Genomic DNA, 14,673 nt, shown 5'->3' on the forward strand with positions numbered 1-14,673 from the left:
TCTGTTACTTTAGATGAGCTTGTCCCATCTTGTGTTTCACAACTGTTGTTTCCACATTTGCTTTTACTTCTTGGTTTCTCTTCTTGAGGTGGATCAGGCAGTCCCATTTATGTCTTGCTTGGATTCCACAGGTATGTCTTTTGTTTTCTCTTTCTTCAGTAATTCATTGCTGAATCTTGGATCCACTTTCAGTTTCAGGATCCCCACTTTTCTTTCTCTCCATCTCCTTGTTTTCATCTCTTACTCAGCATCTTCACTCATTTTCATGCTTCATCTTCATTTGAAGGTTTTCCTTCACTATCATTTTAGCTTTACTGGAGCGGCTTGCGCATACCAATTTTCCACCTTGTCCTTGATTTTTTCCATTTATTCTAGTTACCCTTTTTATTTAATTTTTGTTTTGTGGATGTGTTTTGTCAAGTTGCCTTACTCTCTGTTGTTTTTTCCTCTTAATCCCCTCTAAAGGACCTCTATCTTGCACCTTTTCTTTGTGATGTTGTCTTGTTAGTGGTATTTTTTATACATTGGCATCTTGAGCTGATGAAGGTCTTCAGCGATCATCTTTACTCACTTGTTTTTTTTGCCCTTGGGACAAGGGGTCCCCACCAGGTTGTCTCATCATATAGGCCTTGTGGGGTCACCTCCATCTTTTTACTCTCCACAATTCCCCCTCTTGGAGAGCTGGCTGTCTTGGATCTTGGAGGCAGATCATTTCTGCAGCCACCCCTTGGCTTCAATCCTGTGGGAACTCTACTCTCCTACTTTGTCCACTGGTGGACTCATTTTGATAGATTTTATCATGTTCCTTAGGTGCTTTCTCAGGAGTTTTTTCTTATACTTCTACTTTCCACCTCATCTGTTGGAACCGCCACAGGACAATTCCTCATCCCTATGCTAGAGTTTTACTCCTATCTTTTTATTGTTCTCTTGTAAATTGAAAGTTATAGGCCAAATACCAATCTGTCCCTCTTGACCCAATTTTAGTATTTCCTTGGTTACCGATAGGCAGTTTCTCATTCTCCACTGGATATTCTCCCTAGTAGTGGATAACCAATTCTGGGTCTCAACACTTTCTCCACATCCTGATTTGTCTGCCTGCATTTTGCTTCTGTTTGTTCCACTGCAATGGTCTAACATTTGGTTCTCAGTCCTTCCCTTTGAGTTGGCTATGGCCATATCCTTTTACATTGGGTCTGATAGATTTTTCCTCAGAGGTTACATTTCTAAGACCTATTATTCCAGTAACTCCATGGATATTCAGCCTCTACTTGCCCCTTCCAGCATAGCTTCCTCTGTTGTGACCTTCCTTCTCCTTTGAGACTCATCTCATTTGGTGTGGATGGTTGGGCTTTCCATTTCAGTCTAAACTCCCCACTCTGTATTTCCTTCACTTAGGACTCTCTCACTTCATGTGCAGTGCAGGCTTGCCCTATTTCTTTATCTGTGAGACATGGTTCTTTTGATACCAGGGCTCTCATGCCTTTTGTCTCCTTCATTTCCTGCTTAAGTCTTTGTGAGAGACTTTTTTCTCATGAGTTTCTCATTCCTACATGATGTGCCTATAAATATCCCCTTCAGTGGTTTCTGGTCTGTTAGTGCAGGTATCTCTGGAGATATACTACCTTGTTCTCAATCTCTCCTGATCATGGTGGCTCACTTGATACCACACAACCCTGGACATCTCTCTTCCTCCAACTTATCCAGACTTACAATTGTTGGTTTCCATATCCATGGTGAGTGCAGACAATTGGTACTTTGTGTTGGCTATGTGCTTGATGCCAAACAATCCTATAACCATACCATTCCACTTTGTTCCAGTGGGGTGTAGTTCTGGACACCTGATCCCTCATGGCTTACTGTCAACTTCTGATACATCTAGCTGGTTTTGTTATGGTTCATTCAGACACCTCTTGTTTCTTCCTTCTCTTGACATCAAGGTACTTGCTCCTGGGGCTTAGGTTTTCTTAGTTCTGGAATTTTTCTTTTGGTCCATGACCATCACTCATTCAGTTGTTGATCTATCATGTTTTGAAAGCTCATGGCTGAGTGGCAGATCACCTATTTTGCTTTGACACTTCCCACGTAGTGGCTTCTCCACTATGAACATCCTACCATCACTGTCTTTCCACTCCTTGCTTCTACTCATTTAGTATCCAATCCTAGATTGTATAGCTCTGGCTGAGGATACTCTGTGTGTGGTGTGGTTGAACCTTCTTTTATATGCTTCAGACATATTTTTTACCTTTGAGGGAGTCATCACTCACTTTTGTTTCCTCCCACGGTATTTACTATAGGGACAAGTTCACCCTATTCCTGGATTGCCCTAAAATATTCTCTATTCATCCCCACTTCCCTTTCCTCCCTCTATGGTCATGCCATCCCAGATTGTCTTCTCTATTCTGTACAGTTTATTCATTATTATCTCACAGCTACACTTGCTTCTAGCCATTGATATCCCCTATATGTGATCTTGCAGGTAAGGATGTGAATGACTCTGAAACATTAGTGTCATGTTACTTATACCACAGGAAGGTTTCACTTATTCTGACTTTCATCTCTCCCAAGTTGCCACTTTTCACAGTGGCTCTGATGGGGAGTGGTTTATTTTTCTCTTTTCTTCTTCAGATCTCACAACTATTTTATTCAACATACAAATATTTCTATAATATGGAAAAGATGGAACCCACCAAGTGGCTGTTGTTGCCTCACAGGGAAACTTACCCGAAATTTGCATTGAACAGGGGAGTATGGAAAGTATTAAGCCCATCCACTCCTGCTCAGTGTCCACTATTGAGATGGGATTTTTTTACAATACTGCTTTGTCTCTTCACCACCTTCCACCCCACTTCCGATACTTTTAGTTTGCCTCATCAATAATGAGTCTGTATTAACATGCTAGTGCTCCTTGGGATTACTGTGCATGGAGGTTATGTCACCTTCCTGTTGGTGGAGAGCTACAGCATAATGATGATTACATCATAGGCTGGCACAATACATTGACACATGTAGGGGTGGGAGATTGATTCAAGGCTACTGCACCTGCAGAAATTTGTACAGCAGTGTGCATGAGGTGTTGCAGGGAGAGAGATGAGTATTCATCTAAAATGCATTTTAAGGTAAGGAAAATGTTAATGTTACCTTGTGATAAACAGTCACTGTTAGGTAATTATCTTTGTTGGCAGATAATAATGTGTAGACATTTCTTATGTTTGGAAAGAGGAAGACAGAAAGATATGTTGGGTTGGATTACAATCAGTAGTCGGCTTCAGCTAGTAACTTTTTATGCTGTTAATTTAAGTAGAAGTTTACATGACATGGAGTTTGGAACATAGATTGTTTTTTGTTAAAGGTAGAAATTTAGCTGTATCGAAATGTGTGGACCATAAATAGTTTTTACATGTATGGAACACAATTAAATTTATCTGTTTGAAACACAACTAGGTTTATGTATGTGTGTGTGTGTGGAACATATTGGTCCATAAGCCAGTTCTCATATAGGCTGTATTTTAGGAATTTAATGTGACTGTACAAAGCTTATTAAGTATCAAATGAAAGTTTAAAGTGTGCAGATTATGAATAAACTTGTATAAACTTTGAAAAATTAATTAAATTTTGGAAATACGAATGTTTTGTATGCACTTGTGATAGTTTTGAAATTTGTATTTTTTTCATCATTATAGAAGTTACTAAAGCTTATTATCTGCTTTATGTGATGACACATTTTTAAAGTTCTGTTTTTAACTTTGTAAAATTAAGAAAAAGTGCTGCTTCAAATTTTTGTATGTATGGATGTTTTATTCCATAGAATTAACAGAAAAATTAGAATTTGCAATAGTGTCTTTAAACAATAACCTTTGATCAAATTAAGCATTCAAACATCCTCCTTAACCTGAGGCAAAAACCTTATCATGATACTGAACAAGCTATACTTAATCCAAGAAAACAGAATTGTGCTGAAAATAAGTAGATTTGACACTCTTTATCTCATGCAATTAAAGCATTTTTTATAGCAATCATCAGATCTGCAAAAGGAAATCAAAATAAGACAATCTAATTAGTCTTATTACATTTTCATTAGAATGATGTATCACTAGTTTGTTTTTTGGTATCAATTTCATCATTTATGGACACTTCTTCAACAGCAGAAGACATATTTTACAATCATTACTGAAGCAGCAGGTTTCTGTGCATGGAAGCTGGCTAGTTACACAGGAATAATGGGGACTTAGGCAGGTACCTGAACAACCACAGGTAACAAGGTGCAGCAGGGTTATAGGAGCAGCAGACTTGTCTGTTCAGTCTATACATAAATCATTCTCGTTCATGTACCAGGCACTTCCAACTGGGAAGAACTGAGAATTATCTGCACTCAGTGGATTCTTCCACACCACAGTTTGGAAGGTAGCATGTAGGACATCATGATTTTTCAGAGAATTTTGGGTTGGTGGCAAATGATGGGTCTGCGTGATAGTATACTTGCAGAAGATATCCTACCAAGCTTCGTTGATGCTGTTAAAGGTAAATGAAACACATGCTTTTCAGTGTCTGCTATGAGAGACTCTGACAGTGATACTTGAGCACTAATCTGCTGATATGTCCAGCACAGATCAGGATCAGACTTGAGCAAGTGTAGCACCTTTTTCTTTCTTTGACCCATGAAGGTGCTTACAGAGTCGCATCCTGTAAGGGCATGGTGAACTTGTAGTGGTGCCTCACAAACTTCCTGGCTGAGTGTGGCGGTTACAGTGGGGATAATGATGATTCAGTATACAGTGTATTAAATAACATTTTACAGACATTAAGAATTGAGTATTGCTAGCAAGATGAAGCAAAGAAACCTCCACCAAGAAGAATGCCATCACAAGCTCATTGATGTGCAGTTTTATGCATTAGCCTACAGGTAAATATATAAAACACATATAAATGTTTTGATTAAATAAATGCAAGTATTGCCCAGGTAAACTATCAATAATATGATGAGGAAGGAAGGAATGAAGGCAGAAGTTATGTCCTTGAATTCATCAACTCATGCTAAATTGGATATTTTATAACTAGTAATCAGAGTAAAATATATATGTATGATAAATTATTCTGACATTTAGGTAGGCTGACATAAATAAACAACTCACACCTCTTAATAAAGTTTGTAATTGAATTTTAAAGATTTAACAGTACAAGCCAAAAAATATTTAAGCAATTCAGAGGGAAGTTCATCATGTGAACATAACTGTTTTGTTTACTTAATGATAAAATTTGAAAACAGAATATCTTCTTTTTTTAGCAAATGATCAAAAAATGTTATTTCTTGGAAGAGACACACACATAATGAAATGACATTGAAGTTTTGTGGTTAAATATTTCTGTGACATTTATTATGCCTGGTTCATCAGCTGATATGAAAAAGTGGAGGTATCTGTAGAAAGCATTGTGTTTCTAGTATTTCACTCAAAAACTAGAAGTAGAAACAATCAGATTCATAATCAACAACTTTCAACTTTAATTTGATACTCATAAACCTCTGCACAGACTGAGGTGCAGTGAAACCAAATATTTAATGTGCTGGCTCATGAAATGTATTTGAATTTAGAAGTGTGTGCGGAGCATAACTTGATATAAATGTCTGTGTAAGATAGTTGGATTTAAAAGTGTGTGGAATATATCTGGATTTAGAAATTGTGGAACATAGGTGGACTTAAAAGTGTGTAAAACATAACTAGATTTGTTTGTGTAAAACAACTGGTCTTATAAATGTGTGAAATGTAACGAAATGTACCTGTGTGTGTTTGTAGAACATATTCCGACAATACACTTCTACTCACATACATAGCTATTCTTGTTCAGTGTTACCCTCTATTTGCAAAATGTTTTTCATATGCCACACTCCCACTTTCACTCACTCCTCAATTCACATAGTTTAACTGATTCTTGCTTGCAAATTATCATGCAACCAATATCCACCAATAGTAATACAACACACCTACATGACTCATGTGATTCCCTCTATGCTATTCTACCTAATTATCACTTTTGGTTTGGCAGCACTCGTATTCAGACGTTTAGTTTGTGCTCTCTTAAAGTGTTTTTCTTTTTTGTATTTTCGTATTGTTTTCTCTCAACAAGTTTACTACTTATTATACAATAGTGATATTTTTAACTTATTCCAAAATGTAATTATTTTATATATCTACCCAGGGAACTTAATCCTTTTTAATTTTTTCTGCCAGCATGGTAGTGTTTGGTTATTCATTTTGAATTCTGAATTCTAAGTTACCATTTCAGAGGTTATATCTTGTATCAGCACACTCATACAGGCTTCAAGTGGTGGTCCTTGACTGGGGAATTATCGGTTTTACTTCAATGGGAGATTGATCGTCCAATGAGCTGACCTTTGTCAGGCCTCAACTTGAATTTGGGGGCCCACACATTTTGGAATATGGTCAGCTGACTTTGGTTGTGGTTTTTGAATATTTTTACTGTTAATATTATTATCTGTAGTTATTTGGATTCAATTACATAAGTTCCAAAACATGCTTACCTACTCTCACACTGTAGCTATTACATGACTGTTAGGGTTGCTTTACCTTTGTCCATTTAAGCATTGGTCTGAATTTTCTCTCTTGCTCCAGTCTTTTATTTCCCACTTAATTGCCCTTGGCAGTATCTTTCTTTTAATACTCTACACCTACATCAGTATACCCTCTATCTTGATACTGTCTATAAGCACCTCCTTCAGATAATGTTGTCACTTTTTCTCGACAAAGCCTACACTAACAGGTTTCTCTGTAGTATGACTATTGGAAATACTTTTGAGTGGTCTTTGTGTTACCTATTTGATTTTCGTAAAACTAAAAAAAAACGTTTGGCATGCTTATTTTTGGCATGCATTCCCGGATTAGTGTATTTGGCATGGAGGCAAATCAGGTTTCTCCTATCCCTGCTCTGATATTTAGCATTGCTCACAAATCGAGGGGGGGGGGGGATTGATCTTAGTTGAGACTGTCCATGACCTTATCCATGGAGATGTACATTCGGTCCGGTGATGTTTCTTCTGGGGGCTGTGAGGCTGCACTTGTGTGCAATCCTGAACATTCTAGAGAGAATTAAGATTTGCTTTTTCCAGCACCTTCCTTTACTCTGAGGCCAATTTGGATCAGCTGCTTTCACTTCCTTTTCTTCCATTGGTATATTGAGTATGTGATGTTTTGGGTCTTCACCCAGTTGCTTTTGAGTCTGCATCTTCCTTGATGGTAGAAAGTACTTAGTTCTTCCTCATCCCCTGATATTGCAGTTCATGTAGGGAGTTTTACTTCTCAGTTACATGAAGGAACAGTTATGACTTGTCTGCCACGTTTGTCAGAACAACATGCTTTTACCTACCACTGCCAAGTCCTTCTTACTTCAGACACTGGCAACCAGTGAAGGGGATAAATCCTTTTCACCAATTCATCTGACCTCTATTTCTCACCTCTGTGACCAGTTGGATCCCGATTGTTTGTTATGTTCAGCCAGGACCTTGAAATGTCTTGAATAAAGCTTTTAGAGATGCTGTACAATGGTTTTTTATTCATTGTATTCTGTTTCCCTGGATTTATCCCCCGTTACATTGATGGGGTGAGTATGAAAACTAATCCATAATGCTTATTCTGGGCTCTCTTTGGAGGTAAGGAATCTTCTGCAAGTCGCATCTCATCAGATTCTTAAAATTTGTATGCCCTTAGTAGCCCCTGCTCAATTGCCTGCTGGAAGACATTCTGCAGGCTGGTATGTGGATCTCCTCCAATACTTTTATATCACATTATTTGAATGATCTGGCAGTATCTTTTTCTGAGGGTTTTCGACTACCCCCTATAGCTATATGCTAGATTATGCAGAGGGGTGAGAATTTTCACCATTAATCTCATCTCTTCATTCCTTTCCATGGACCCTTGCCTCTTTTCCACAGGATCCCACTCTGTGTCAGGTGTGCTTTAATCAACCAAATCTGCACTAGCAACCATTAACACAATATACTTTATTTATATTGTAATAGGCTTTGTAGAAATGAAGTGTTCCATAAGAACACCTAGAGGCAGACTGGGTGGTATTACTGGACCACCACTCATGGACTATCATGAGTAAAGCATAAGGGGATCGTGCCTATCCCTGTCAAACAGTGGATTCAATAAATTGGGGTCAGTATGCTATTAAAAATTTAGGGAACTTGGTTCACCTATTGCACTGTTTCCAGAGCATTGTTCCTCAAGACTTCACAATGTGCATCCCCTCCGTCCCATATTCTATTAGTGGAGCTAGGGAGTCCTTACCACTCCCACTTTCCTGTCATTGGGGTGGTGGACAGAGGTTATTTCTTCTAGAGTGTATTCAAGTGACTTACCTCCACTCTTGGAGGAGAGGGTGAAGTTGGGGGCACTCCTACCTGGGAGCCTAGATTTTTTTTTCCCAGTTGTTTGTAAGAGAAGCACCAGCCTATACAGAAGCCAACTTGAATACCAGTTGATATTTGGTGCTTGGCTATTCGGTTGGGTAGAGCATGACCTTTCTTTTTGATTGATATTGGTTCATTACACTGTTCGTGGAAAAGGGGCCGTTGTCTCATAATTCTGAATGGAGAGTGGTCTCATCCTGTGTCCTTGTTCCATGTCATCCCCATAATTCTGGGGGCAAGTGGAATTTCCTTGCCCACACAGTTGGGGAGTGAGGATAAGTGTTGACAATTCCAGACTGGATGAGTTCTGTTTCATCAGGTTGAGTATGGCATACTCCTATCATTCCAAGTTTGGGGTGTTGTTTTTTGGATTACTTCAGGTTGATGAGAAGGTTTGTCCACTTTGGTGTTACAGTCCAAATGCCCTAGCCACCAACGTAGGATATAGGAACCATAGCCCTATAATTCCAACTCCGAGCAGTGGAACCTCGGGTATATGCTTGGGGCTTGGCCAATAGTGATGATAGATCATGTAAAATTCCATCCACAGTACATGAATTAAGTTTTGGGTGAAGAGCATACCTATTCTGGATGTGGTGTGGTTCCCCCACTTGGGTGCCAATCTTCTGTTGGCATTCCCATGATCAGTGCAGATGCTTTCTGTATGGATAATTCTTTCCCCAGCCCCTACACCTTATCAATGTGGGATTCTAGCTGTAGTGTAAGCAGAGGTAAGTATGTTTTGGAAATTAACATTTTCTGAAATCAAAAATGTATTTCCAATAATACTTACCTTCCTCCCCACTAAGAACCAATGCTAGAGACTGCTGATTGGGTCGGTCTCAAAAAAGTGACAGTATTATCTGAAGGAGGTGCTTATATACAATACCAAGACAGAGGGTGCTTTGACATTGGTGGAGAGTGTCATGAGATACATATCACCAAGAGCAATTAAGTGGGGAATAACAGAATGGAACAAGTGAGAAAAATCAGAACAGTGCTTAGATGGGTAAAAGTAAAGAAACCCTAGCAGTCAAGTAGTAGCTGTAGTGTGAGAGGAGGTATGCATTATTAGAAATACATTTTCAATTTAAGAAAATGTTATCTTTAGTTAGATTGATCAATACTCATAGTCAAGTTCAGGTTAGAAATTATAGCCTAGTGTCTCTTTGCCCTATAACGTTAGATTAGGTTTAACATGGGTCTTTGTTATTTTAGGATTACCTGTAATTCGTCTTACTGGTATATTGTAAATTAGGTTAACTATATTTTTTTTTCTTCAAAACATCACATCTCATACATAAGTTATTGTCAGTGCATACTTACTTAATTATAATTTTGTTATTATTTATCTTTTATACTTCTTCATATTTACTTTGTCCACACAAACTTCTTCTCCTGATGTTGTACATAATTATTGTTAGGTTAGGGTTTTTAAATTAGAGCTTAGTGATATACTTTGTTCTGCACAATTTCTTTAGGCTTAACAAGTGTCTGTTATTTAGTTACCTGTAGTTCATATTAAGGGTAAATTGATAATTAGGTTAAATATTTTGTTTTTCTTAAACACATAACATCTAATCCATATGTTTATTTCACTACACATTTACTTAAATTTACATTATATCGAATATTTCATTTCCATAATTTATTATAATTTGTACTTCTTACAATTAATTTAGTTTGTGAGGACCCTCCACACTTAGCTTCTTTGCTTTTGGGATCTTCTGGAGTGGGACACTGTCATGTACTATATTTTTACCATTCACTTCTAATAGGGACTTATGGTTGGCTTTTTTTCTCCACCGATCCAGTTTTTGGGGCTACTCCTGTGCATTTAGCATCACTTGGGGTATCTGTGATGTTGTATTCTATTTTTTTTTAGTTGCTCTCATGTTTCATTCTGATCCATTGTCATCTTTATTCATGTTCCACGTCTGGCACCTTCCTGTCTTTACCTGTCCTATCTGTGGGCTTCTCCATTTATTGTGTATGCTCAATGCTAATTTAAGTTCTGGATTGATCAGTCCCTCCTCAATCACTTCTTGGTTCTTTCCCAGTTTAATATATAGTGTTTGACCACAATCAGGTAGGCAATTACTGCAGGACTGAGAATGCCCACAGTACACGTTTTTGTTCTTCATTTCTAGGAATGCTATTTTAGATTTTTTCATCACATGATTTGTTACCAGTTTTGTGCCTTGCCCTTCAGACTTGTTTTGGTTCCATAGGTCTTTTGTCGGGTGGTCTGCATTTTTACTTGACTTCTGCATTTTGGTGGATTGTACTAACACCACTACTTGAATGTCTGGCTTTGGTTAGCTCCTTCCAAACAAGGGTGGTCATAACATACTTGTCTACTTCTTACACAACTAGCTTGGGTGGTTGGATTTTCCAGTTAGATATGTTTTTTCCTGTTACCTACCTAAGAGTCTTATCTGTTTGGGGAGTGTCTTTTTAAACACCCACCTCTGTTGGAACCATCCATTCTCCTGCTCGAATGCATTTGATGGAGCTTTCTGTTATCCATGGCATTATGGGTAATTATCTTACTGCTAGCAAAGTTCTAATGCATTGGAGGATGTAGCTTCTATGAAAGCCCTTCTCCCTCTGGGTCTGACACATTTGTGATCTTTTTAGGATATGCTGCATGGCCCATGGTCTCTTGCTAGGTTTCCTTTGGATTCTCCTCTTAACTTTCCTACTTTATTCTTTAACTGTATGCATTGGTGGTTGAACATATTCTCCATGTCATCAGATTTACTTCTTCCTCCTCATCATCCAGATTTGTTTCTCTTCCCTGGGTTGATCAGTAGGAGGCTTTAGGACAATGGTCTACAGATGAAAGATCTTACTATGTTAATACCCTGGCTCTTTCAGCAGTCCAGTATGCTTTACTTCACTTTCTTCCTCTTGTCCGGCTTTAAATAATCATGTTTCATTCCAACTATTTGACGATGGTGGCTTATATCACTTGCCAAGGGGACACTCATTCTTGTTCCCTTTGTGATAGACAGTGTATCTCCCTTTGTAAACCCACACACTTGACATACGTCCTTTCAACCTTGTTGCAGATCACCTTTCCAGTACCAACACACTTTCTCCCAAGGAGCGGCCTCTCGATCCTCATATTTTTGGTAGCTCTGCCTCCTTTGGGATACTCTTCCATGGGAAGCATTTGATCCTTTCTCGATTCCAAGTTACCTCTTTTGTTTTTGGTCTCCAGTTCATTAACCACTCAACCTGGATGTTGATACATTCAGACAGGATTACATCCAGTTTATAACTTTAGTTTTTCTCACTCCATCAGTCTTCTTCCCAAGGTGATTTTGATCATCCACATCACTCCAGGTCAGATATTTCTGATTGATCCTTCCTGGCTGGCACAGATCTAGTTTTCTCGACTGTTTCGGCTTGATATGTTCTTTTTGTTCTGGATTGATTTTACTAGCCTACACTTTGGGGGCTCATATTGAATATTCTTTTTGTCATATTTGTTTCTTGCCATCTTCCACCTTATTCTTGTTTGGATCCAGATGACCTTCTCTGTCCTGTACATGCTCTAGGTTACTTCATTGCTTTCAAGGCTTCTTTCTGTTTGATTTTTTTCCCTTCCTCCCTTACCCTTTGGGTTCAGCTTGTGATCCGATTGGCTTTTATTCCTTGTCTCCTTTTTCCTGTAATCAATTCCTGGTGTCTTCACTCCAATCAAGCACCTTACCTTTTACCTGCATCTCAACCCCTATCATCTGTTGGAGGTACTTCATCTGTCGAGTACACCTCGTATATTCATCTCCCACTATTTGCATTATTTGTTTCTTCCTTGTCGAGGTACTGTCTTTCACCTGTTTCCATCTTTCACTCTTCTGTGAGACTTAACTGGGTAAGTTTTCTTTGTATTGTTATATATATTATTTTTCAAGGTCCTGTACAGGTATATTTGAAGCAATTAGAATTGTACTAAAACCTGCAATGTAAGGCCATATTGACTTCGTTTTCATAATTTCCATGGGCATAAAATGAACAGATGGGGGTGTTCCACAAGATTGGTCATAAGTTATTCCTTGCAATGTGTATACATATAGATGCTCGATAAATATGCCCATTTCAGACTATATTCACCTATGGACTTCATGGGTAAACCAGAAGGGGATTGTTACCCATCCTTACCATTCCTTAGATTAAATAAATTGGGTTTGCTTTTCAAAATAGGGTAATTTCCATGGGCATAAAATGAACAGATGGGGTGTTCCACAAGATTGGTCATACGTTATTCCTTGCAATGTGTATACATATAGATGCTCGATAAATATGCCCATTCGGACTTTATTCACCCATGGACTTCATGGGTAAACCAGAAGGGGATTGCTACCCATCCTTACCATTCCTTAGATTGAATAAATTGGGTTTGCTTTTCAAAATAGGGTAAAAGAGTCCTTACCATGTTCCAGTTCCAAGCTGCTGGGGTGGTGGACTATGGTGGTATCCTTCTGAGTGAGAGATATACAATAAAGACTCCATTCAGTTGAGAGTAGGATGGAGGTGTTCTGTTGGTGTGGATGATATGTCCTCCAAATGGAGGTTCCATCTGTACGTGCAGTTATCTGAGAGTATGTTGTAGCTTTGGAGTGCACTGTCATAATGATTGAAATTCCTCATCCTACCTCTGCATGGAAGTCGGTTCCCAGCAGTTGAGTTTTGTATTTAGAACTCAACCAGTCAACATAAGTCTTCACACATCTGTTCATAGTGTCCTTGGTCCTTCACTCAATTTGCCCTGGGTGCACTTGTTGGTTACTCCACTGTTTCTTCTTGTGCTACCTCTCGATATCTTTATGCCAAGGATGTTACTGCATTTGAGGTGGTTCTGGTCGGCGTAATTTGAGGTGAAAATGGTATGATCCTCTTTCCTACCCCCTTACATGGATGTCGGTTCCCGACAGTTGAGTTTTGGATTCTAGTGGACTTACGGATGATATGATCCTCGTCCTACCCCTACATGGATGTTGGTTCCCAGCAGTCAAGTTTTGTGGCACATCCCTTGTTGTACCCACATTCTATTCATCAGGGAGATTGAAATTATAATATATTATAGTTAGGATCACTGTCCAACCGTTTTCTTTCCCATTGGGATGTGCTTCTCACTACTTCTGCCCAGATCTGTCACACCTTTTCTAAATCTGGGCAAAGAGTATACCTGTAACAGAAGTGGTTTGGTCTCCCACATATAATCCTCTTATTAGAGGGTTCCCTTGTTAGGGTGTCCTTGGGATACTTTTACTTTCTCCCTCGCACTGGTCCCCCTCCCCCCTATTCAGTGTGGAATTCTAGCTATGTATGTGAGTGGAAGTAAGGTACCTTGTCAGAAGTTATAATTTTTCTATACTGAAAAAGTATTTCTGACAGGTACTTCCTTCTGCTCACTCTTCTCACCTTTCCTCCCCACTGTGAACTGGTGCTTACATTTCTGCCTAAATACGAAGTAATAGCTAGGTAGAATATCAAAGAGGGAGTCACATGGGTGTGTGGCACTACTATTGGTGGAGGTATGTTGCATGATAATTTGCATGTGAGAATCAGTTAATCCATGTGAATCAAGGCATGCATGGGAGTGAAAGGCTTGTGGAATGTGAAAAATTGTTTGCAAATAGAGGGCAGCACTGAATGAGAATAGCTATGTATGTGAGTGTAGGAAAATTATAACTTTGGATTAAGAAATACATGTGGAACATAGTTATATTTACCTTTGTTTGTAATATAACTGGATTTAGAAATTTGTGTGTCTGTTATAACTATATTTTATAACTGGGGTAGATAAAAAAGAAAATTTATGAAAAACATCTCAGTTCCTGGTAATATGGAATAAATAAATAAACTTCTTTGCTGCTCATCATAAACAATTCTGTCTCATAAAAGTGTATATATATATTTTTTTCTTCTCTCTCTCTAGGAAAAAGTAGTAGGTGCCAAATCTTCAAGAGACACTATTGAGGTCAGTTATGTTTTATTATACAATTTAACTTATCTCGTATATTTTGCTACAAATTTCTTCATTGTTTAAATTAACCAAATGCAATCTTTGATAGGCTGTTTAGGCAGAGTATTCATAATGAATGTAAGTTTCAAATGGACAGCAACTACCTGTTGTAGAAACAATAAAAAAATAGAGTAGTAGTAGTAGTAGTAGTAGTAGTAGTACGTAGTACGTTACGTAGTTACGTTACGTTACGTTACGTTACGTTACGTTA

At 38.4% G+C, this 14,673-nt stretch overlaps 1 protein-coding gene across 2 annotated transcripts in view; it reads left to right on the forward strand.

Annotated features, from left to right (window-relative positions):
- Nucleotides 1–14,673, forward strand: part of LOC106467005 (protein phosphatase 1 regulatory subunit 14C-like) — a 92,895-nt gene that overhangs the window by 71,014 nt on the left and 7,208 nt on the right. For both annotated transcript variants that reach the window (XM_013927314.2, XM_022395085.1), the window contains one exon: nucleotides 14,376–14,417. In XM_013927314.2, the coding sequence (XP_013782768.1) occupies nucleotides 14,376–14,417 (42 nt within the window). The remainder of the gene's footprint in view (nucleotides 1–14,375; nucleotides 14,418–14,673) is intronic.

Source organism: Limulus polyphemus, unplaced genomic scaffold (genome assembly GCF_000517525.1).
Source record: "Limulus polyphemus unplaced genomic scaffold, Limulus_polyphemus-2.1.2 Scaffold2456, whole genome shotgun sequence".
Taxonomy (NCBI): Eukaryota; Metazoa; Arthropoda; class Merostomata; order Xiphosura; family Limulidae; genus Limulus; species Limulus polyphemus.